This window comes from Mobula birostris, chromosome 15 (assembly GCF_030028105.1).
Source record: "Mobula birostris isolate sMobBir1 chromosome 15, sMobBir1.hap1, whole genome shotgun sequence".
In the NCBI taxonomy this organism is placed as follows: Eukaryota; Metazoa; Chordata; class Chondrichthyes; order Myliobatiformes; family Myliobatidae; genus Mobula; species Mobula birostris.
Window position 1 is genome coordinate 47,237,375 of NC_092384.1, and position 25,674 is coordinate 47,263,048.

The 25,674-nt window shown below is 41.9% G+C and overlaps 1 protein-coding gene across 2 annotated transcripts in view; it reads right to left on the reverse strand.

Moving 5' to 3' along the window:
- The window catches only part of klhdc4 (kelch domain containing 4), a 98,801-nt gene extending 73,344 nt beyond the window's left edge, over positions 1-25,457 (reverse strand). For both annotated transcript variants that reach the window (XM_072279724.1, XM_072279723.1), the window contains exons 1-3: positions 25,290-25,457; positions 19,069-19,160; positions 5,823-5,901 (exon numbers count right to left, since the gene is read on the reverse strand). In XM_072279724.1, coding sequence (XP_072135825.1) covers positions 5,823-5,901; positions 19,069-19,160; positions 25,290-25,388 — 270 coding nt within the window. In that variant the 5' untranslated portion in view covers positions 25,389-25,457. The remainder of the gene's footprint in view (positions 1-5,822; positions 5,902-19,068; positions 19,161-25,289) is intronic.
- Positions 25,458-25,674: the final 217 nt, after the last annotated feature.

Below are 25,674 nucleotides of genomic sequence, written 5' to 3' on the forward strand. Positions count from 1 at the left end.
TGGGATCTAGTCCATCTGGTCCAGGTGACTTATCCACCTTAAGATCTTTCAGCTTGTCTAGCACTTTTTCCCTTTGTAATAGCAATAGCACTTACTCCTGCTCCCTGACACTCACTGACCTCTAGCACACTGCTAGTGTCTTCCATGGTGAAGACTGATGCAAAGTACCCATTAAGTTTATCTGCCACCAACATCAAAGAGCTGACAACAACACACTGCATCGATGGAGACCTGGAAAGATGCACTACTTACCAAGGAAGCGTGGGAAAAGAGCTGGGCTGCTGGTCAGATTGAAGCTGAGGGGCTTCAGGGTCCCTATGCCCACCATCCTTCTAGCTAATGTGCAAGCCATAGAGAACAAGGTGGATGATCTTGCAGGGAGACTCATCTACTGCAGGGAGATGCAGAACTGCTGTGTATTCTGTTTCACCGAAACCTGGCTCTCCCCGCCACCCCCTACTGTGCCATCCGACCGAAGCGATTTTCGATCCATCGGATGGACCGCACAGCGTCTGCGGGCAAGACAAGGGGAAGTGGTGTCTCCCTACTGATCAACACTGGGTGGTGCTCGGACACTGTGGCACTGACAAGCTCCTTCAGCCTGGACCTGGAACACCTGTCGCTGAAGTGTCGTCCCTACTATCTGCCACTGAAGTTCACCTCGGTCATACTGACAGCAGTCTACATTCCCCACAGGCGGACGTGGAGTGTGCTCAGAACATACTGTATGCCAACATCAATGAACTTGAGACCAGGTATCTGGAGGCTTTGCTCATTACAGCCGGAGACTTTAACCAGGCCAACCTTAGAGAGGCGCTGCCAAAGTTATACCAACATGTCTCCTGCCCCACTAGAGGCCTGAATATACTTGACCACTGCTACACAGCAGTCAAGGATGCCTACCATTCCGTCCCACAACCTCACTTCGGAAAATCGGACCAACAGGCCGTACTCCTCCTCCCGGCTTACTAACAGAAACAGAAGTGGGAGATCACAGTGTCAAAAGTAGTGTCGCGTTGGATGGAGGAAATGGATGAGGTCCTCCGTGACTGCTTTGAATTGGTGGACTGGTTAGTATACAAGGACACAGCAGCTAACGTCGATGAGTATGCCTCAGCTGTCACGGACTTTATTTGGAAATGCATGGAGGACTGTGTGTCTCGCAAGACGATCCGGGTATTCCCTAATCGGAAACCTTGGATGAATTATGAGGTCAAGTCCCCTTTAAAGGCTAGAGCTGCGGCTTTTAGGTCCGGGGATACCAGTCGCTACACAGAATCCAGGCGTGAACTCTGGAAAGCCATTAAGGGCGCCAAGAGGCAATATCGAGCCAAGTTGGAAGCCCAGGCTAACCAGAGGGATGCCAGTAGACTATGGCAAGGTCTAAATGAGATCACTGGGCGCAAAGAAAAGACTGGGAATATCAATAACTGTGGTGCTTCTCTTCCTGACGAACTTAACGTATTCTACACAAGATTCGAACAGAAAAGGAGTGTCCTGCTCCCTCTGGATGAACCGGACCTGGTGGCATCGAGATCCATCGTCACCAAGGAGGATGTTAGAAGGGTGTTCCTGAAGGGAAATCCAAGGAAGGCGATGGGCCCAGATGGCGTCCCGGGACAAGTTCCCTGGGCCTGTGCAAGCGAGTTAGCTGGAGTGTTTGCTGACATCAACTGCTCCTTGCTTCAGTCTAAGATCCCCTCATGTTTTAAAAAGGCAACGATAATCCCAGTGCCGAAGAAGAGCAAGGTGGCATGCCTGAATGACTATCGACCTGTGGCTCTGACATTAATTGCTGTGAAGTGCTTCGAGCGATTGGTTATGGCACACATCAACCACAGCCCACCGGTCAACCTCGACGCTTTGCAATTCGCCTACCGGAGCAACAGATCAATGGCAGATGCCATCTCTCTGGCCCTACATTCCTCCTTAGAACACCTAGAGAATAAAGGCGCATATGTAAGGCTCCTTTTCATTGACTACAACTCTGCCTTTAATACCATCATTCCCAATAAACTGATCCCTAAGCTCCAGAACCTGGGCCTTGAGCACTCAGATCTGCAGCTGGATCTTCAACTTCCTCACAGACAGGACCCAGGCTGTAAAAATAGGGGACAAGCTCTCCTCTACAATCACTCTGAGCACCGGTGCCCACAAGGCTGTGTACTCAGCCCCCTGCTATACTCACTGTACACCCATGATTGTGTAGCAAGTTTCCATCGAACTCAATATATAAGTTTGCTGATGACACAGCAATTGTAGGCCGTATCTCGGGTAATGATGAGTTTTGAGTACAGACAGGAAATTAAGAACCTGGTGGCATGGTGCGAAGACAATAACCTATCTCTCAACGTCAGCAAGACGAAGGAATTGATTGTTGACTTCAGAAGGAGTAGTGGACTGCACGACCCAATTTACATCGGTGGTGCGCAAGTGGAACAGGTCAAAAGCTTTAAGTTCCTCGGCGTCAATATCACAAATGACCTGACTTGGTTCAACCAAGCACAGTTTACTGCCAAGAAGGCCCACCAGCGCCTTTACTTCCTGAGAAAACTAAAGAAATTTGGCCTGTCCCCTAAAACCCTCACTAATTTTTTATAGATGCACCGTAGAAAGCATTCTTCTAGGGTGCATCACAACCTGGTATGGAAGTTGGCCTGTCCAAGACCGAAAGAAGCTGCAGAAGATCGTGAACACGGCGCAGCACATCACACAAACCAATCTTCCGTCTGTGGACTCACTTTACACCGCACGCTGTCGAAGCAGTGCTGCCAGGATAATCAAGGACATGACCCACCCAGCCAACAGGCTTTTCGTCCCTCTTCCCTCCGGGAGAAGGTCCAGGAGCTTGAAGACTCGTACGGCCAGATTTGGGAACAGCTTCTTTCCAACTGTGATAAGACTGCTGAACGGATCCTGACCCGGATCTGGGCCGTACCCTCCAAATATCCGGGCCTGCCTCTCAGTTTTTTTGCACTAACTTATTTCCCATTTTTCTATTTTCTATTTATGATTTATAATTTAAATTTTTAATATTTACTAATTTTAACTATTTTAAATATTTATAATATTTAATATTTGTAATCCAGGGAGTGTGAAGCACAGAATCAAATATCGCTGTGACGATTATACATTTTAGTACCAATTGTTTGGCGACAATAAAGTATATTATTGGCTAGCTTGTCCTCATATTTCAGCTTTTCCCTTCTTATGTCTTTTTAGTTGTCTTTTGTTGGATTTTAAAAGCTTCTCAATCATCCAACTTACCACCCACTTTTATTACCTGTATGCAACAAACCCATTGTGGTTTGTTGGTTTTTGTATTTCACTGTTAAAGGTCATTCCCACAGGAGTTATAGCTACAGGCTTCAGTTTAATATCTTTGATATGCCATTCAAAGCTCATTTTGTGGAATGACTGAAACAGTGGAATCAGTGTTCAATTCCATTTTAATTAATTTGCCACTCACTTCTGGTGTAAACCACATTGATAATCTATTGCTAGCTTTCAGATTGTATATCTCCAGGCTATCCAGTCCTGTGTCACTTTCTTCATTATCAGATTTTTTTCCATCAACAGCAGGCAGATTAGTGCTCTTTTTGAAACTGCAACTTGACTTTGTAAGTTTTTATTCTTCCCTGTGCAATCCATTTATTTTTGTCCGCCTGACATGCTCTTTATATGTGCCCTACTTTGTTGCATTTTCTGCATTGCCTATGTGAGCTCCTGGCACAATGGTAACAAAATTTGTTTGGCCAGGCCAGTATCTGCTTAGATACTGTAATTGTTCATGCTCACTTTCATTCCTGACTGCAACTCAATTTTTTAAAATTTTATTTTATTAAGATACAGTACACCATAGGCACCTCTAGCCCTTCAGCTACACTGCTCAGCAATCCCCCGATTTAATCCTAGCCGAATTACAGGACAATTTACAATGGCCAATTAACCTACTAACCAGTACGTCTTTGCACAGTGGGAGGAAACTGGAGCACCAATGCTGTCAAGGGGAGAACGTACAAACACCTTACAGGCAGCAGCAGGAATTCTGTCTCTGTCTGCTGTTTCCACTGATACTGCAATTCAACTGGTCTTTTAAATGTGAGTTGTGCTTCAGTTACAAGCCATTTTTGAGTGCTTTCTTGTAAGATTCCACAAAGCAAACTATTTCTCAGTGCATCATTAATCACATTACTAAACTGGCAAAGCTTGGACAATTTCTTCAATTCAGCCACGTAAGCAGAAATGGACCTTTCTTCCTTTTGATTCTGCTTATGAAACCTAAAGCACTCTGCAATCAACAATGGTTTCGGTTCTAAATGTTCCGGCATTACATTCACTATTTCAGCAAAGCTTATTTTGGCTGCAGCAGTCAAGCTTCTAAGCAAACTGTATGCTCTTCCACCAATTACACTCAGCAAAACTGGCACTCGTTTCTCATCAGCTATTCCACTTGTTTTAAAATACTGATCAATTTGTTCAGTATACATCACTCAGTTATCTTTTGTGCAATCGAATGCGTCTATCTTTCCAATATCGCCAGCCATTTCTGCCTTTTATTTATTTATTATCACCCAGTACGCAACTGTTTCTGAACCCATGAATTTTGTCCATTTTCTGTCATCCTTTCCTGAAGAGACATGTACTGCGCTTTTTGAAACTCGAACATCTCTCTCCTCTTGCAAAGAAATGGGTTGTACTTTTTTTTACTTGACCATTTCTCACCTCATGAAGTAAGCATGCTGCACTTTTTTTAAAAACTCAAACATCTTACTGCATTTTAACAGGTAGGTAGTTGTCTCAGGTTAGTTTCAAAGCTTACTTGCTGCCACTGTTAAGTTTTCTAATTCCAAAACATAAAACTAATCGAAAGAAAAACATGAGTCCAGGGATAACTCATGTACATTCTTCATTTCACTTTAGTGAAGCGCGTGCTTACGATGTGGTGGTGTAATGACGTATGCCATTCATGTTCTTTTACACGCAACTGGTAATTAACTACGTAAACAACAAAGAATGCTTAATCAAAGAATAAATTTACAATATTACTCAAATATTTCTGAAATAGTAAACACAATAATTACCATCCAGCTGTTTGTAATAATCAAAGTAAATGTATAAAGTTTACAGGGGATCACTAGCCCGAAAACAAAGTGATTATTTACCAGCCCCCCCTTTTTCGTTACGTGGCCAAAACTGACTGTGCTTGGTAGAAGAAAAGCTGTAACATTATTTTCTTTTGCAACTAGAGTTCAGCAATTATGTGATTTCACAATCTGTGGTGTATAAATAAATTGGTTCATTTACTTATCATTGTCATTCAGGGACAACTTTAACACATATTACATTAGATCACATATTACATTATTTGCATAGACTGGGGATGGAAGGTAAATTATTTGTCTCCTTTAATTGGAGGGGCAAAATGTCCAATCAAATTTAGAGAATTTGGCAGGAGAGTTGTGAAGAAGAGAAATAAATGTAAGTTGTGCTTGACTAATATTTAATTGCTATAAATTACTTGTTCAGTAGTCTAGTCTGGGATGGCACAGTGGTGTAGCTAAGTACAGTGTCTGCATCACGACATGAGGGACCTGGGTTCAACCCTGACCTCAGGGCTGCCTGTGTGGATACTACATGATTTCTACGTGACCGCACAAATTTCCTCCAGAATATTATTTCCTTCAATATCTCATGGACGTGCAGATTAGTTGATCAATTGGCCACTGGAATTAATGTAGGATTAGGATAAAGAGGTAGTTGACATAGATTTGGCAGATTTCTGCATGATTATAACACTGTTATAAAATGATATACTTTACTTTTTGACCGTTGAAATATTCACCCCCAAAGAGAATCAATTCATCCTTCTCGGGGCAAGATGACAATGATGCATTCAACCTGTCAAAAAAATAGAAAAGGGGAAGAAAAAGATAAATTTATAAATAATGTGGCCTTCAAAATGAAATGATTCAGTGTTGATAAGGAGGGCCCCAACGTGGGCACCAATCAAGGGTAATCACCCAATCACAGTACACATCATAGTTTAGATTATATGAACATCTTCAAAGTCGAAATATTCATTTAACTTAAAAGTGTCATTTAAGAAATCAAATTATTTGCAAATCTGAAAATTTGCAGTTGCAGTTTAAGTAATGTCCCTATTAGAACAATTTTTGGGTTTAGCACATTTACATTTAGTGGATGACTTTGGCTACCGGTCTTCTCATCTGAATATGTATTGTGGATTTCATTTGGAGTGCAGCTCGAAACAATGGGTATCTAAAACCTGTGAATCTCAGACCACAAACAACAGGAATTCTGCAGATGCTGGAAATTCAAGCAACACACATCAAAGTTACTGGTGAATGCAGCAGGCCAGGCAGCATCTCTAGGAAGAGGTATAGTCGACGTTTCAGGCCGAGACCCTTCGTCAGGACTAACTGAAGGAAGAGTTAGTAAGAGATTTGAAAGTTGGAGGGGGAGAGGGAGATCCAAAATGATAGGAGAAGACAGGAGGGGGAAGGATGGAGCCAAGAGCTGGACAGGTGATTGGCGAAAGGGATACGAGAGGATCATGGGACAGGAGGTCTGGGAAGAAAGACAAGGTGGGGGAGGGGAACCCAGAGGATGGGCAAGGGGTATATTCAGAGAGACAGAGGGAGAAAAAGGAGAGTGAGAGAAAGAATGTGTGTATAAAAATAACAGATGGGGTACAAGGGGAAGGTGGGGCATTAGCGGAAGTTAGAGAAGTTGATGTTCATGCCATCAGGTTGGAGGCTACCCAGACGGAATATAAGGTGTTGTTCCTCCAACCTGAGTGTGGCTTCATCTTTACAGTAGAGGAGGCCGTGGATAGACATGTCAGAATGGGAATGGGATGTGGAATTAAAATGTGTGGCCACTGGGAGATCCTGCTTTCTCTGGCGGACAGAGCATAGGTGTTCAGCAAAGTGGTCTCCCAGTCTGTGTCGGGTCTCGCTACCTTGCCGAGGCACAGCGACAACTCGCGGATACCTCCTCTTATCTACCCCTCGATCGTGACCCCACTAAGGAGCACCAGGCCATTGTCTCCCACACCATCACCGACTTTATCCGCTCAGGGGATCTCCCATCCACTGCTACCAACCTTATAGTTCCCACACCTCACACTTCCCGTTTCTACCTCCTACCCAAGATTCACAAACCTGCCTGTCCTGGCCGACCTATTGTCTCAGCTTGCTCCTGCCCCACCGAACTCGTTTCTGCATACCTCGACATGGTTTTATCCCCCCTTGTTCAATCCCTTCCTACCTATGTTCATGATACTTCTCACGCTCTTAAACTTTTCGATGATTTTAAGTTCCCTGGCCCCCACCGCTTTATTTTCACCATGGATGTCCAGTCCTTATATACTTCCATCCCCCATCAGGAAGGTCTCAAAGCTCTACGCTTCTTTTTGGATTCCAGACCTAATCAGTTCCCCTCCACCACCACTCTGCTCCGTCTAGCGGAATTAGTCCTTACTCTTAATAATTTCTCCTTTGGCTCCTCCCACTTCCTCCAAACTAAAGGTGTAGCTATGGGCACCCGTATGGGTCCTAGCTATGCCTGCCTTTTTGTTGGCTTTGTGGAACAATCTATGTTCCGTGCCTATTCTGGTATCTGTCCCCCACTTTTCCTTCGCTACATCGACGACTGCATTGGCGCTGCTTCCTGCACGCATGCAGAACTCGTTGACTTTATTAACTTTGCCTCCAACTTTCACCCTGCCCTCAAGTTTACCTGGTCCATTTCCGACACCTCCCTCCCCTTTCTAGATCTTTCTGTCTCTGTCTCTGGAGACAGCTTATTCACTGATGTCTACTATAAGCCTACTGACTCTCACAGCTAACTGGACTATTCCTCTTCTCACCTTGTCTCTTGCAAAAACGCCATCCCGTTCTCGCAATTCCTCCGTCTCCGCCGCATCTGCTCTCAGGATGAGGCTTTTCATTCTAGGACGAGGGAGATGTTCTCCTTTTTTAAAGAAAGGGGCTTCCCTTCCTCCACTATCAACTCTGCTCTTAAACGCATCTCTCCCATTTCACGTACATCTGCTCTCACTCCATCCTCCCGCCCACCCCACTAGGAATAGGGTTCCCCTGGTCCTCAACTACCACCCCACCAGCCTCCGGGTCCAACATATTATTCTCCGTAACTTCCGCCATCTCCAACGGGATCCCACCACTAAGCACATCTTTCCCTCCCCCCCCCCCCCGCTTTCCGCAGGGATCGCTCCCTATGCGACTCCCTTGTCCATTCGTCCCCCCCATCCCTCCCCACTGATCTCCCTTCTGGCACTTATCCATGTAAGCGGAACAAGTGCTACACATGCCCTTACACTTCCTCCCTTACCACCATTCAGGGCCCCAAACAGTCCTTCCAGGTGAGGTGACACTTCACCTGTGAGTCGGCTGGGGTGATATACTGCGTCCGGTGCTCCCGATGTGGCCTTTTATATATTGGCGAGACCCGACGCAGACTGGGAGACCGCTTTGCTGAACACCTACGCTCTGTCCGCCAGAGAAAGCAGGATCTCCCAGTGGCCACACATTTTAATTCCACATCACATTCCCATTCTGACATGTCTATCCACGGCCTCCTCTACTGTAAAGATGAAGCCACACTCAGGTTGGAGGAACAACACCTTATATTCCGTCTGGGTAGCCTCCAACCTGATGGCATGAACATCGACTTCTCTAACTTCCGCTAATGCCCCACCTCCCCCTCGTACCCCATCTGTTATTTATTTTTATACACACATTCTTTCTCTCACTCTCCTTTTTCTCCCTCTGTCCCTCTGAATATACCCCTTGCCCATCCTCTGGGTTCCCCCCCCCACCTTGTCTTTCTTCCCGGACCTCCTGTCCCATGATCCTCTCGTATCCCCTTTTGCCTATCACCTGTCCAGCTCTTGGCTCCATCCCTCCCCCTCCTGTCTTCTCCTATCATTTTGGATCTCCCCCTCCCCCTCCAACTTTCAAATCTCTCACTCAATCTTCCTTCAGTTAGTCCTGACGAAGGGTCTCGGCCTGAAACGTCGACTGTACCTCTTCCTAGAGATGCTGCCTGGCCTGAATTTCAGACCACACAATGCAGATTAAAATTCACTTGATGTCTATGGTGTGCGTACGAATAGGGAGGTGTGAAGTTTGTATGCAGTTTCAAAGAAAGCATTGCCCAAACTTTGTAACTATGGAAATGTCCTTTGATGTTTAGCACATAGAATATCGAGCCCCACATTGGGCCAGCGAGACCTTTCAACCGAAAGCATCTCCATATGATGCCTGCTGTACCTTGTTTTATCGAATAAAGAAGCTGCTTTGTATCTACCGGTACTTTTCACCACTGACTTCATTCACACAACAACATCCCTATCAGGACACAAAGCACTTTCGCCTAAGAAATACCTTGGAAATGTAATCACTGTTATAATGCAGGAAACACTGCATTTTTTTTTTTACACAGACAGCTTCCGCAAACAGTCAATCAGTTTCAGTAATATTGAACAAGCAAAAACTATGGATAGAACACAGAAAACTGCTCTTGATCTTCTTCAAAAAGATGTCATGAGAGTTTTCACATCCCAATAGCAGCCAGAACCTTCATCCCTCTCTAATTACCTTTGGAGGATCCCAGGCATCAAGACAAAATACTCTCCCCACTTCTCAATAATCTGTTCCTCCATAGTGCTGATCATGCTTTAGACTTCAACTTAATCTCAACCTCATCCTGCTCCCACTTCTCCTCCAACCACACATGCCCCACAAAGGCAAGGTACCCTTGAAGATAAATAATCTTCCTCTGAACCGAGATCATTACTTGATCCATCCTCTGGATACCAACAAAATCCCCTTATCCCAACTCCCATTGATGACTAGCTGGTAATGGGCTTTAGTTTATAAACTTGCTGCTTTTGCTTGCTGGTCAAACAGTTATTCCAAACAGCTGGGCAGGATTCTGGGAAGACCTAGTTGAGCTAATCTTGCAGCCTGTAGTCAGCTGCTCTGAAATACGACAGCTGACACTTAAAACTTAACTTCAGTAAATTTTACATTAAACAGACTTTAGGGTGTGGGTTATAATTACTCATTGCAATCCTGAACCTATTTTTAAGGGCTATTGTATTTATTCCCATTCACGTTTGAAGCTCTCCACCTTAATATATAAGCAAGGATTTTCTGTTCAGATGGCTGGGATGAGTGAAAAGCAACAACAGCTGCAATAGCTTTCCACTGTCAACAATACTGAAACAAAAATCTTTGGCCAGCACTATTCAAAAGATTTTCAGCTTCACCATCATTAAGTTGGGAAATTACCACAGAAAACAAACAGGTGGAAAATGCATAAAATGGTAACAGCTCTGACACCACTATTTCTTCCCAGCACCACCTCTTCATCATTCCTTTCCCACATTCCACACACGATCAGACAGCTGTTATCCAATAGTTAAGCTACGAGACACAATACAGAGCTACTTATTCTTAAATGATTGAGATTTGAGCACATTACCTGGACAAAATTTAGTGCAGTATCAAGTTAGTACTATACTTTTCTTTCTTTGTTAAATCTGTTTTTTATGATTCATTCAAATCCAAGAATATCGGATACTGCAGGGCTACTCCATCAGTGAACTGCTCGTCGATCAGAGTAGCTGGACTGGTGGCGGCAGCGGAGCCAGCCAAGGTATCGAAGTGTCATAGCCAGTTTGGGTACAGAGGAGCCGGTCAGGATAGCAAGAAAGGAGCCTGTCGGGATATCTGAAGAGCCTTCCAATGTGTCGATGAAGTGGTTTGGGTACAGAGAAGCTGACCTGGCAGCAGACTGTGTTGCTGTCTACTACTCGGAAGCTTCGGAGTTGGTGCAATATAACCCTGGGATTTTGTCTTGGACATTTCCCTTGCGATCACAAGACTCTGTTGGACAGTGATAACATAAGTTGCTGCAGGCCTGTTAGCCTTGCCTGGTGGAGGGACAGTCAAGATGGGAGTTGTGTAGCCTCAGTTGCAGCGAGAACTAGGCCTCAAGCCTCAGGCTTGCTTGTTGCTGCAGACCAGATGAGAGACGCAGAAGTGCTACAGCGTGGTTGAGATCAGCTGAGGCCTTACTTCACCCAACGGTGTTGCCTTCCCGTGTTCGATGGGTGAAATGACAAGCTGGATTGTGTGCATTTGTAACCGCCGGGAGACTGTACCACTGATCGCTGGACACTGTCGTTCAGGGTCTTGGACCACATATGTTTATTTTTTTCAAATGAATATACTCTTTGTTCGATATTTTGAATTATGTTACTCGTTATTTCTGAACGTTTGCTTGCTATTTGAATGTTTTGCACCTTGGCCCCAGTGAAATGCTGTCTCATTCAGCTGTATCTATGTATGATTTGAACTTCAACGGATCCTAATATACAGCTATGAGGATTCCTGCAGCATCTGATGACCTTATGATCTCTATTTCAGAGGCTGATGTCAGGTCACTTCGAGGTTGAACTCTCACAAGGTAGCAGGGCCTGATGGAGTACCTGGTAAGGCTCTGAAAATCTGTGCCAACCAACTGGTAGGAGTATTTAAAATCTCTCAGTGCTACAGTCAGAAGTTCCCACCTGCTTCAAAAGCGCAACAATTATACCAGTGCCCATGAAGAGTAGCATGAGCTGCCTCAACGACTATCATCCAGTAGCACTCACATCTATGGTGATGAAATGCTTTGAGGGGCTGGTCATGGCTAGAATCAATACCAGTCTCAGGAAGGACCTGGACTCACTGCAATTTGCCTATTGCCACAATAGGTCTACAGCGGACACAATCACAATGGCTCTCCACGCAGCCTTGGATCACCTGGACAATGCAAGTACCCATGTCAGGATGCTGTTCACTGACTATAGCTCAGCATTTAATACCATCATTTCTACAGTCCTGATCAAAAAACTACAGGACCTAGGCCCCTGTACCTCCCTCTGCAAATGGATCCTCAACTTCCAAACCGGAAGACCGCAATCTGTGTGGATTGGAAATAACATCTGCATCTCACTGACAATTAAAACTGCGCTCCAGATGGTGCCGGAAGGGCACAAAGGAGTGAGATACACCGGTTAATTGAATGGTGCCGCAGCAACAACTTTGTACTCAACATCAGCAAAACCAAAGAGCTGATTGTGGACTTCATGTACGGTAAGACAAGGGAACACAAACCAATCCTCATAGAGGGATCAGAAACGGAGAAGGGGGCGCCAGTGCACATGCGTATGGATTAGACGTGTTTGGTCAGTGCTCCTCTCCGAGGCCTTGATAAAATTACTATTATACCATGTTTTATTCATTCATAGACCAACAGTGTATGTCTAAACTAAGTGTCCGGAAAAGTTTGACAATGCTGAAGGCAACTAAAGCCAAGACCACCGACTGCCAAGCTACCGAAGTTAGTGTTAACCACAGGTCTGTAAAGAACTTCTCCGCGTCTGAGATACCGCCGGATAAAACTTACGTCATGTGCAAGGAATTAGGTCAGGAGATTTCTGAGTCTGTTATGTACAGCATTAATGACCGCTTTGATATTTTTGAGACCAAGTTTCAGGCGCTTATGGCCTCACAGGCTGACTTACAAGCCCGTGTGGCTAATCAAGAACTAACCGCTAGCAACCTTGAAGCACACGTGCAAGAGCTTGAAGCTAAGTATTCAGAGCTAATGAGACAAAATAGCCAGCTCCAAGCTAAAGTACATGACTTAGAGGCTCGTTCCCGAAGACATAACACTAAGATTGTTGGCATACAAGAGGGCGAGGAGGATGGTAAACCTACTGAATTTGTTTCCAGACTAATTCCCAAGTTGCTCGGGAAAGACCATTTCCCGTACCCGGTTAAAGTCGATCGTGCACATTGCTCTCTCCAGCCAAAGCCGGCTGCTGGCGTTAAGCTACGCACCATCTTGGCACGTATCCATCACTTTCAAGTGAAAGAGCTGATCCTGTGCTGCAGCAGACTTCAACCCATGGAGTACAAGGGAAACAAGGTCTTGATTTTCCCAGACTATACTAATGAGGTGATGACTCAACGTCCTGCCTTTCGTGATGTACTGCAAACTCTGCATGATGGAGGAATCAAGCACACCCTGCAGTATCCGGCTCGGCTCTATATTTATCATCAAGATGGAAGAGCGCCTAAAGTATACGACGACCCGATAGAAGCAGCACAATTCTTGGAAAGGAATAACGCACGCAAAAGGGAGTAGATATATTGACACTGCTTATTCAGCTTATATTTGTGCCAGTTTCCATGTTGGGATAAGGGGAAGGACCTGCTTGTTATATGTAGTTTTACAATGCTGTATGCCGCACTGGAATATAATTACAGAGAATGTTTTAATATATTTCTGTTACTATAAGGGTTAAATCTGGGTTGGTGTCATGAATGTTCAGCTTCAGGTGTGGACATTGGATAACTCTCCCCAGCCCCAACAGCATTTGTTTAACTGAATTATATAGTTTGTGTTATAAATTTACTCGGAGAGGGGGCCTGTGATAATTCTGTAATGTTAGTTACCTGCCCAGCAGCTCTTTTTGGGATGGAAATTGGGAACTATGTGTCTGGTTGTAGGAAGACATGAAGAGGGATGGGTTAGGGTGTGTGTTGTTCTTGCTCATGCTCAGACATTTTTTTTTTGCGTATGTTGTGCTCTTATGAGGCTGCCAGCTATTTTGCATTGTTTGCTATGTTTGTGCTCAACTCTAATAATCTCTTTTTTATTCTCATATGCAGAGGCCTTGCGGTAGAACGCAGCTGGGGGGGTAAAGAGATTACAATAGTCTCGTGGCCTTGGTCATGTTGCTAAGAGGGATAAAGTTTTTAGACACCTCAAATCTCTATCTGCAGATGTGATTTTTCTACAGGAAACCCGTATCAAAGTAACTGAGCAACGCAGGTTGAGATCCAGCTGGATAGCGCAGGTTTACCAGTTACCATTTACTTCTCATGCCAGTGGTGTGGCTATCCTCTTTAGGAAAAATATTCCATTTCAACTCACTTCCATGACCACAGATCCTCTCGGCAGGTTTATTATGATCTCTGGCATAATTTCCACTAACCTTCCTTAATATTTATGGTCCAAACACAGATGTGCCAAATTTTCTTAGGAAAGTTTTTTTTTTTGATTTACTTCCAGATGCCAGTAATTCAAATTTAATAATCGGCAGTGACTTGAATTGCTACCTAGATCCATATTTAGATAGATTGTCCTCCCGCTCGCCCTCAAATATTGTGTCAGTGCAGGTCCTAAATAATTTGATTAAATCTAGGAATTCAGTAGATATTTGGCAAGTTCAACATTCCACCGACAAGGACTATTCTTATTATTCTCATGTTCACAAAGCTTGTTGTAGAATAGACTATTTTTTGGCTGACTCTCATTTAATATCTCGTGTTACCAATACAAAATATCATAATAGATTAATTTCTGACCATAGTCCCTTGACAACGTCCCTAAATCTCTTCCTTTCCAAATGAATCTATTCCTGGCGTTTTAACCCCTCCCTACTCGCCGATAAGAAACTTATAGAAAATATCACCACTAGATTAAAAGATTTTATAGAAATTAACGATAATGGCAAGGTGTCAGATTCCACACTCTGGGAGACATTAAAAGCTGTCATCTGTGGGTATATAATTTCATATGAATCTGCTGCTAAGAGGGAGAGAGATGGGCGATTACTAGAGATTGAGAATACTCTCCCAACCCTCGAAGCGACACCAGAAATAAGGCAACACTTAGGGGCATTTCCCAGTACATATTTAGACTGTGTTAATCATTGATGCAAATGGCACATTTTACTGTATGTTTCCATCTACACTTGACAAATAAAGCTAATCTTTAAAAAATTGAAATTTCTTTCACAATTTACCGAATAGTTGTCAGGCTACAATTACAGTCTGTCAAAATAGAATTACGCTCTTTCCTTGTCCTTGCAAAAGCAGTGGCATTAGTTTGGTATTACCTCCCCACTTTCATCCAATATAGGGCAGAGAAATAAATCACTCAGCCTATCATGCTGATGCCATCTCCTTAAAAAGGCATCTAAGTAACTCCATTCTTTGACTTTTATCCCCGCATTTCTAATTTTCTTTAGAAGGTGACCACTAATTCCACTTCTAATATATTTACACACTGATTATAGATTATTAAAAATTACTGTCTCAATATTTCTAATCTCCTTACTTGAATTTTTTGGCGATTTCTTAAATTGGTGTGTATTTTGAGAACGAACATCTTGCCATTGGAAACAATTTCTCCATAACTGATCTTTCAAACCTCCATATAACTTAACATGTTTAATAAAATTACCCCTCAACTATCTTTGGAAGACAATCTTCTCAAATCTCTCGAGCTATAAAATTTTGTTACCATGCTAGTTATTCCATTGCATTCATCTCCTATTTCCCCATAGCCCCATTTAACCTAAAACCACATCTGGTCCTGAGTTTTAATGTAGCTACATGGTAAAGGAAATAATTTATAAACATTATAATTGACAAAGCCACATTGTAATCTTCATACCCCCTCCCATAATCTATTATGCATTGAACATATTTCAATATGTAAAAGGTTTCAGAACAATATATTAATATACAATTTATATATATATAATTTCCTAACAAACATACTTACACAGTATGTAGCAGGCTAATTTTGATACAGCAAGATCACACCCACAACAAATAACAACAGCAGACATACAATTAGTTCATCTATCTTACTTGTACTTATGGATGAATGTTAACCAAAATTATAGTATCGTTAATTACTTAAGGCTAATTAAACTACCTTAAAGGTCTTGGTTTAGGTTATCCAAGTTATGCTTTTTTCAGTGCTGCACTGAAGTTTAAAAATAAATTGTATTCAATTTGAAGCAATCATTCTGTTTCATAGGGTAAAGTACTAAACATTTAAAAGGAACTAATTTTCCTTGAATGCACCTATAACAAAATTCCTTCTCTTCCTCAAGAATTTAAGTCAGTGTGATTTCTCTTCATGTTTAATTATACTCATGTTTTGATGCAATTTTAATCACTCTGATCATCATAAATTACTATTGACTTTATGTCATTTACTCTGTTCAAAGGAAGGTTATACCAACTGTTAAATATGCCTTTCAACAAGGACTAGCAGATGATCAAAATTGAAAGTAAAAACAGAATACTGGGAGTGCTTGGCAGGTCAAACAGCAGTGAGGAAAGAAACAGTCAATATTTCAGCTCAAGAATCCTACATCCCAACTGGAAGAATGAGAAAACAAAGAATGTTAAAAAAAAAGACAAAATCTGCAGATGCTAGAAATCTGCGCAACACACACAAAATGCTGGAGGAACTCAGCAGGTCAGGCAGCATCTATGGATCAGAACACTTTGGCTCAATACATTTTTATAAAACCCATTCCTAACTGATAACTGTTCTGTTGGGGCAATTTAGTAATTTAGGATGATTTAGCTCCACATTACCATAAATGATTAAGTTCTACATCCAACTCTATCCATGGAACATTCAGTCACTCAAACAACTGTAATATTTCTGCAGTTAACAAATATATTCCAATATATTTATCAAATGGCCTCGACATACATACTAACTAGCCCTGCCTTGTGTAGCTGGATCCTAGACTTCTTGTCAGATCGCCGGCAGGTGGTAAGAGTGGGATCCCTCACCTCTGCCCCTCAAGACAGGTGCCCCTCAGGGCAGTGTCCTAAGCCCCCTCTTTCAACCTCTGTATACCCCTGACTGTGTTGCCATCCACAGCTCCAATCTGCTAATTAAATTTGCTGACGATAGTACATTGACTGGCCTAAATCTCAAATAATAATGAAGCAGCCTAAAGAGAAACAGTAATCATCCTGACACAGTGGTGTCAAGAAAACAACCTCTCCCTCAATGTTGAAAAAGCAAAGAAGCTGGTTGTGGACTAAAGGAGGAATGGAGACAGGATAACCCCTATTGACATCAATGGATTTGGGGTTGAGAAGTTGAACACCTTTAAGTTCCTCGGTATACACATCACCAAGGATCTTACATGGTCCTTACGGGCTATGTGGTGGAAAAGGCACAACAGCGCCTCTTTTACCTCAGATGGTTGAAGAAGTTTGGTATGGGCCCCCAAATCCTAAGAACTTTCTACAGGGGCACAATTGAGAGCATCCTGACTGGCTGCATCACCGCCTGGTATGGGAACGGTACTTCCCTTAATCACAGGACTCTGCAGAGAGTGGTGCAGACAGCCCAGCACATCTGTAGATGTGAACTTCCCACTATTCAGGACATTTACACAGACAGATGTGTAAAAAGAGCCCGAAGGATCATTGGGGACCTGAGTCACCCCAACCACAAACTGTTCCAGCTGCTACCGTCCGCAAAACAATACCACAGCATAAAAGCCAGGACCAACAAGCACTGGTACAACTTCTTCCACCAGTGCATTAGACTGATTAATTCATGCTGATACAATTGTATTTCTATGTTATATTGACTGTCCTGTTGTATATACTATTTATTACAAATTACTGTAAATTGCACATTGTACTTTTAGACAGATGTAAAGATTTTTACTACTTATGTATATGAAGGATATAAATCAATTCAATTTAAAAGTCAGTATGGCATTTTAATTATTCCCTTCCACTAGAACTGGTTGGTTTCTTCATACTTATATGTCATATTTATTACACCTTTGCCAATATTTCACTTTCCTGAGTTTCATAAATTTCAGCATCAGCTTTACCACTATGATGCTTTAAAAAAAAATATTGAACTTGATTTTCAACCAACCAGGCCAAGATTTTCCCAAAGTAACGTTGAGGTCTGTTGATCTTTGTCTCAACAACCAGATCACAAGTGGTACACTAAAAGTCAATGCACAAGTTGCCCAATGTTACAAAGCACTTGCAACTTGTGGACTTTTCCCATCTCACTTTTCTTTAAATGGGTTTAATTGCTGAGCCATTCCAAAATAAACTCTTTCCAAAATATATGCTAGCCTTGATTGAGAGAGCTTGAAGAACAAGAGCTAAATCCTTCCAACTCCTTTTTTTCTAATATTGTTCCTTTTTCAGTTTTGAACATCTCACTATGGGAAAGATGTCAACAATTTTCAGAAGGAGATTAAGTTGACAGGATGGAACTCACTAGCAAGGATCAAGTAGCTAGGGCTCTTTTGTCTGGAAACAAAATAGAAGGGAAAAGAAACAACACATAAGCCTTTAAAACAGTGAAAGTATTTGGAAATGTAAAGTTCTATTTGGTAAAGTTTGTTACAGTAAAATGGATAGTGATTGACATGATTAAATCGAAAAGGACAAAGCTGTTTACAAATAAAGTATGAAGATGTTGAAACACTATTATAGGGAGTAACTATAACATATTACAGTAGATGCATTTAACAAGAGGCATGATATCTATTGCAAGGACAGAAGATACAAGAATTTTGATAGAAAAATAACATGAGACTGCACAGTTTAAACATCAGCAGAGATCAGTCAGGCCAAATGGTGCATTTCATTTCTTTACATTTTTTGCACTCTTCAATAGTTTTGAATAATTTGGTATAGTTACTATACTCACTCTTCAATGACTTACCATGTAGGAGCATAAATTGAAAATTATATGGAACAGAAGAATAAATTACATAAACATTTATTTGGCCATGAGATTCTGTACATTAGCAGAATGTAAGACCATTATATTTTGTTAAAGGAGATCTTTAAAATTAATAAAGTGTTGATGAATCCCGAGGAAGAATGGAACAAAGTAAATGTCTTTTCAGAAAATCAGAGCAAACAAAATGAGTCAAATAGTCTACTCCTATGTTCAAAAGATTTTATGACCTTATATTTCTCAACATGAATGTAAATGCATTGTAAGCATTTCTCAGTGCTAGTCTTCCCCTATAATAGTCACAGCAAGTTCTGAAACAAGACCAGCTTTTTTGTCATTATTTTCAGAACGGTCACAAAGGTGAAATCAAAGAATGGACAATCAAAAAGCAATAACTTGCCTATTTGCTTTACCTACCGTGGTGAAGGAAAAGAACATGCCACCTCTGTTACTTGAGTCTTCTTTGCATCAAGTTGCTTGAATTCAGCTATTAATGTTTCTAAATCCTCCTAAGTATGAGAAACAGAATTTATTTAACAAAACCATTTTAAAGGCCTTCAAACATAACTGGCAATATGATTAAATACAAAAAAAGCATAAAAACAAAGAAGCAATAAAGTTAAATACATACATAGTTAACTTAGAGTTCCTTTTTACTAAGGCAGTCTAGCACTATTTATTATTTTGCTTCTAGGCCTCCATAGTACCTTCACCAAGAGATAGCACTGTCAACCTATCAGAAATTATAGAATTCTTAGATTCCCAAGTCAGAAACTTATGAGTTCAAATACCACTACAAGATTAAGTTATATTGGTAGCCTGCATATCTGACTGAGATGAGCCATAGTAAATCCAGATCCCACCTGTTCTTTCAGGCAGCAATTCCCTGGCATCCTAGCTCATGAACACCACTCAAGCAATGTCATTTAAGCAAATTTTAAAATAACTGTCTCTGTTGTTATCAACTGAACTCCACTGTGATTAAAATGCAGAATATAAGCAATACACTAATTTTAATCAAACTGGAAATCAAAAGCAACAAAAACTGTTTTATACCATGCGTGCTGCATTTTATATGCTGGAAATACTTAACAGGTCAAACAGCACATGAAGAGAGAATCATTAGTTTTGATAAGTAGAGAGGAATGACAAATGATAAGGGAAAAAAGAAAAGTCTATGATAGAATGGAATGCAAGTGAGACTAAATAATGAAGGGACAATGAAGCAAAGCATTCGTTTAACTGTCAATAACAGAATCATTACTAACACCTTCTTCCTGATAAATAAGGGGCCAATGCATATAACAGTTAAATTCAATGTTCCATCTGGAAGTAGTGAAGTCTCTCATTGAAAGGTGAGCAGGGGTCACAGATATGTTCAAACTATCCAGTATTAAAGTCATTGCTGTCACTACACCCTGAAAACTATGCCTAATGTCATGCATGCTCCTAATCTCTCTCTCAAAGCTGTCTTGCTCCAAAGTTCCATCAAGACCTTTTCTTTATTCTCACTGCAATTTGTGTCTTTTTTAAAGACTGCCAACTCCAACAGTTCATGAATTCCAATATCCCTCATGAACTCTCCCACAAATTCATTTTCAATTTCCCCAGTTCCAGCATACCATATTTTCACAGATTCTTCCAACTTCTCCTCCCTCTTCTCAATGACTCATCAGCAGAAGCATCAGTCTCATGCCCATACATCCTCATCTGAATGAATTAAATGAAACTAGACTCTTCTTTTGCAGCCTCTATGCTCTTTACCTTGGCAAAGAATCTTTACCCAGAGTGCAGACTTATCCTTGTATCTCCAGTATTCCTGATCTGCACAGACCGCTACTTATGACCTCTCAACTTCTCTGGATCTATTCACTGGTTATTGACAATGGGACATTGATTGCATTTATTTTTCCACTCACTCACTCTACCCTACTGCCTTCTGAACCTACAGCACTCAGCTCACTAAAACCAATCGCTGACAAACATGGTATGGTCGTAGTCTAGAGAAATGACGTCTATCTCACAGAAGCCAAATCAGCTCTAAGACACATCTCTAACCACCTTATATTCCAGTCATTATATAATGATTATTCCCTCCAACACATCATTGTCCACAACGTCTGCCATCTTCAACGGGACCCTACCACTAAACACGTCTTTACCGCCTGCCTACTCTCTGCTTTCCACAGGGATCGGCCTCTCTGTGATTCCCTTGTCCATTTGTCCCTCCCCCCTATTCTCGCTTCTCGCACTTATCCCTGCGAGCAGTAGAAATGTTACACCTGCCCATTCACCTCCTCGCTCACCTCCATTCAGTGCCCTAAACAGTTCTTCCAGGTGAGGCAACACCTAATCTGCAAATTGGTTAGGTCATATCCTGTATTTGATGCTCCTGATGCGGCCTCCTCTACATCGTGGGACTGCTTTGTCCAGCATCTCCGCTCTGTCTGCAAAAAGCAGGATTTCCCCAATAGCCTATCATTTTAATTCATATCCCAAATTCCCATTCTGATCTATTGATCCATGGCTTCCTCTTCTGGCACAATGAGGCCACTCTCAGGTTGGACGAGCAACACCTCATATTCCATTTTGGTATCCTCCCACCTGATGGCATGAATATCAATTTCTCCAACCTCCAGTAACATTTCCTCACATCTCCTCTTCTTCAATTCCCCAATCTGGTTTCTTATCCTCACCAGCCTGTCACCTTCCCCAGTGCCTCTCCTTCCCTTTCCCCCATGGTCTACTCTCCTCTCTTATCAGACTGCTTCTCCTCCACCCCTTTACTTTTTCCACCCATCACCTCTCAGCTTCTTACTTCTTCACCTTCCCCTACCCACCTAAAACCTTCCAACTTGTCCTCCTTCCCCTCCTTCCACCTTTTTATTTTGACATCTTCCTTTCCAGTTCTGATGAAGGGCCTCATCCTGAAACATCTGACTGTTTATTCATCTCCATAGATGCTCCTGACCTGCTGGGTTCCTCCAGCATTTTGTGCATGATGCCCTGGATTTCCAGCATCTACAGAATCTTGTGGAGACTTTCCATCCATAGCCTCTATCTCTGTCGTGTACCCGTCTCCATGGCTTATTTTTATCTCTATGCAAAATATACTAGCAGGATTGGCCAGGCAGGCAGACACATCTCAGCCTTTTCTTGCTCCACTTGATTTGCTTCAATCATCCTACCTACTCTCTCCTTTCTCTCATGGTTCAGTCCCTTTCCACTAACATCTGTGATCATTCAGAAGCCTTGTTACCAGTTCCTTGGTCTCAACCAACTCATCTTTAAAACGGCTACACAATCCTTCTGCTTCCATCCACATCAAGGTCTGAGGGCTCTCCTTAAACAGACCCCACCTGAACTTCTTTCAATTCTCTTTCTGCACCCATCTTGACTTCTACAACTTATCCCAATGGTAACCCTAGCCTTGCCACATCACAGACATACCTTTTTCACTATACATGCTCATCAAGTTAAAACTAAATTGTTTTCCCTCTTTCGCAGTTCTGAAGATGTTTCTCTTTCCAGTGATACAGCCCGTTTCTTGGCACTTTGTTTTTATTTCAGAAACTACCACAGAGTTTCACTGAAGTACTGCAGATCAAAGACAAGGAGCCTGTCTGTATGTATACAAATGTACACATTCAGTTTTCCTGCCTGGGAAATTACAGTGCATTTTACAACACCAAAGGAGGTTGCAGACTTATAGAATTCACAGAAACAAATCCATTTCTTCCTTTTGAGAATTATACTGGAGAGTTGGACTCCTCTATAATTTATCAAAAATCACTTAACTCTAACAAGAGTTGTTGAGGGAGATGAGGGAGGGGGGAGTGGGGTGAGGAGCAATATTGTAATATTGTTCCTAAGTGATCATTTGCATGAGGATTTGCTTAAACATACAGTTTAAAGAGGATCTAAATGATAAGTATAATTTAAATGATGGACCTTCCAATAATTTAACTTACTTGAGGTGAAAAACACAAGAATAGCAGGTCATGAGAGGAGAGATACAAGGCATTTTCTTCACATTGTCACTCCAATAGTTTCCATATCCCATAAAAGCATTACTCTTGATTTTGAGATGCTCACCACACAAAGCACTACTTGCCAAGTTTCTGATTATTAAAATTCTTACTGAGTACCACTGCAGCATTGAGAACTACCTTCAGCTTGCAACAGCTTAATAATTTCTGACAAACATATTCAATTATAATTACAAAATACAATAATTTGTTCCCTTGTGACTGTTCCACCATCAAGTATGATCATGGCTGACATTTTACAAGCATGTCACTTTGCTCTCTGATTCCAGAATGCTGCAGGCTTTCAACTAGATTGCCTATCCTTGTAAAACTGAGAGAAAAGGCTCAATCTGTTTAATCTCTCATCCTACGACAAGTTCACCAACTCAGGGATCAATCTGGGGAAACTTTGCTACCATCCCATTTATCATGAGTTCATCGTTTTAACAGACGTTTAAGAGAAGTTTGGATAGGTACATGGATGGTAGGGGTAAGGAGAGCTATGGTCCCAGTACAGGTTGGTGGGAGAAGGCAGTTTAAATGGTTCAGCATAGACTAGATGGGCCAAAGACCCTGTTTCTGTGCTGTACTTTTCTATGAGTCTTTTCTTCCGAGTGGGGAGAACAGACCTGAACACGGTATATCCCAGATGCAGTCTCACCTGAGCTATTAAGAGTAAGATGTTGATATTCTTGCACTTGCATCATCTTTGAGAAATGGCTGAGATCATATTACCTGCATTCCTAGAAGTCCAATCTGCAGGAACAGCTCAAAAAAATATGGAATTATGCTTAATCTGGCCATGTTACTTACTGAAAATTGTCATCCATGAAGACAGACAACCTATTTGTTCCATTTCTCTACCATTTCTTTATTTCCGCAACAAAATGTTGACCACAATCTGTAACTTCAGTTAATCTTTTCCTTCATATACACCTACACAAGGTCTTAATGTGTTCGTCTCCTGTGAGCCTACTCTTATTATTTTACATCCCGTTACCTTTCTTTTCAAAATTTTCCCAATCCTGTGGCCTGCTGCTTTTTAAACTATATAATTATACAAGTTTTCCTTTAATCTAATAACTCTTACATTGTTAGCCACAGTTGATCACTTTTACTACTGTTTTCTTCGGTTCAAAAAGTGATACTTATTATTTGCAATTCCGATGGTAAAACAGCATACACAGGTAACAACCTACAATGACAAAGCCTCTTATCTTTCCCAAATATAGTTAAAGATTAAAGGATTCGCTTTATTTGTTACATATACATGGAAACATGAAAACATACAGTGAAATGTGTCATTTTCCATCAATGACCAACGCATTCTGAGGACTGTGCTGGGGGCAAGTGTCACCATTCTTCCAGTGCCAACATAGCAAACCCACAACTCACAATTGTACATTTTTGGAATGTGGGATGAAACCCACAGTCATGGAGAGAACTCGCAAGCTCCTTACAAACAGTAGCAGGATTCAAACACAAGACCATAAGACGTAGAAGCAGAATTAGGCTGTTCAGCCCATCGAGTCTGCTCTGCAAATTCCATCATGGCTGATCCTGGATCCCACTCAACACCATACAACTGCCTTTTCGCCGTAAACATTGATGCCCTAACTGATCAAGAAACATCAACTGGTGATCACTGCTGTTGTAAAGCCATTGCACCCATCCCAATGCTACTATGCTGTCCCCCTCCCTCCAGTAATTCCATTACAAAAGGTGCAATTTGAATGACAAATTAAATCTCTCCAAAAAAATCAAATTACGTCACTGGAAGAACTAACACCAAGTCAATCCCTAAAGAACTTATATAAGATATTCAATAACATTCAGTGTTTTCAATTGGTATTGAGGTCAACCCAGATTCAGTTCCATCAGACAAGTAGCACCGAAATGGATCTTTTAACCAGCCATGTTAATTCCAGCAAATGCCCATCTACCAGTCCATCGTTTTGCATGTCTTGGTTATCCAAGTGTTTACGTAAGTCTTATTAAGTCTTAAGTACCCGTCTCCACACCTTAAGTTAGTATTTTCCAAATTCTTACCGCCTTATAATTGGGGGGGGGGAGAACCCTCCTTAGAACGTCAATATATCTCTGACCCTTGGTCTCTAATTTTTTAAAGACACCTTGAGAACAGGAGGACGTTTCCTATTATCTACCCTATATGTGCCCCTTTTAATACTCTTTAGATATTGACCTCAGATTCTATGTGTAAACACTAGCATATTCCTTGGACATTCTTGATTCAAAGGCAGATTCGGCTGCACGGAAGGAAAACAGTAATGGCAATTTTCATCCATTTTTAAAATATATGAAAAAGACAGTACTAGAAATATATGCGAACATTCAAGTGCAAACTCCTTAAGACTATCCTCGCAGACCACTACACTAATTATGAAGAAATCTTATCGCCCACCAAAAAGGATCTGGAAACACAAACCATTCTCTTCTTTCATTGGAATCAGATCTCGAAGGGGGGAGGAAGAAAAAGAAAAAAAAATAACGTTCTTTGCAACTACAGCCCACCACAACTGAAGCCTCACAGTACGAGGCCTCCAACCAGGGATTGTATCTCTCTACAGTTATTTCTCGAGTTTCCCTCACCTCCTCTTTCTTCGTCCGTTTGGAGATCTTTTTCTCCATTTTAATCGCGTTTTTTTCAACTCCCTTTCCTTTCTTGTCCTTTTTACTTTTTTTGCCCATGGTCCCTTCCTTCCTAATCTATCCCTCAGTGCCAGCCGCTCACAACACACGTTGAAGCTCCCGCAATACACATACACATCCGGGTTAAACGTTATCACTACTGGCGACACCAAACAGTGCGCAGGTCAGAGAGCACATTGTAAAATGCAACCTCCCGCATCAGCTTGAATTTTCAATAAATCCGAGAACCGAGGAACATACCGGTCATGCGCACACATGCCCTGCTGCGGCTTCGGCCCGCGCTGCCTCGGCCGCCGCATTCTCCAGCAGCGCCACCCATCGACGG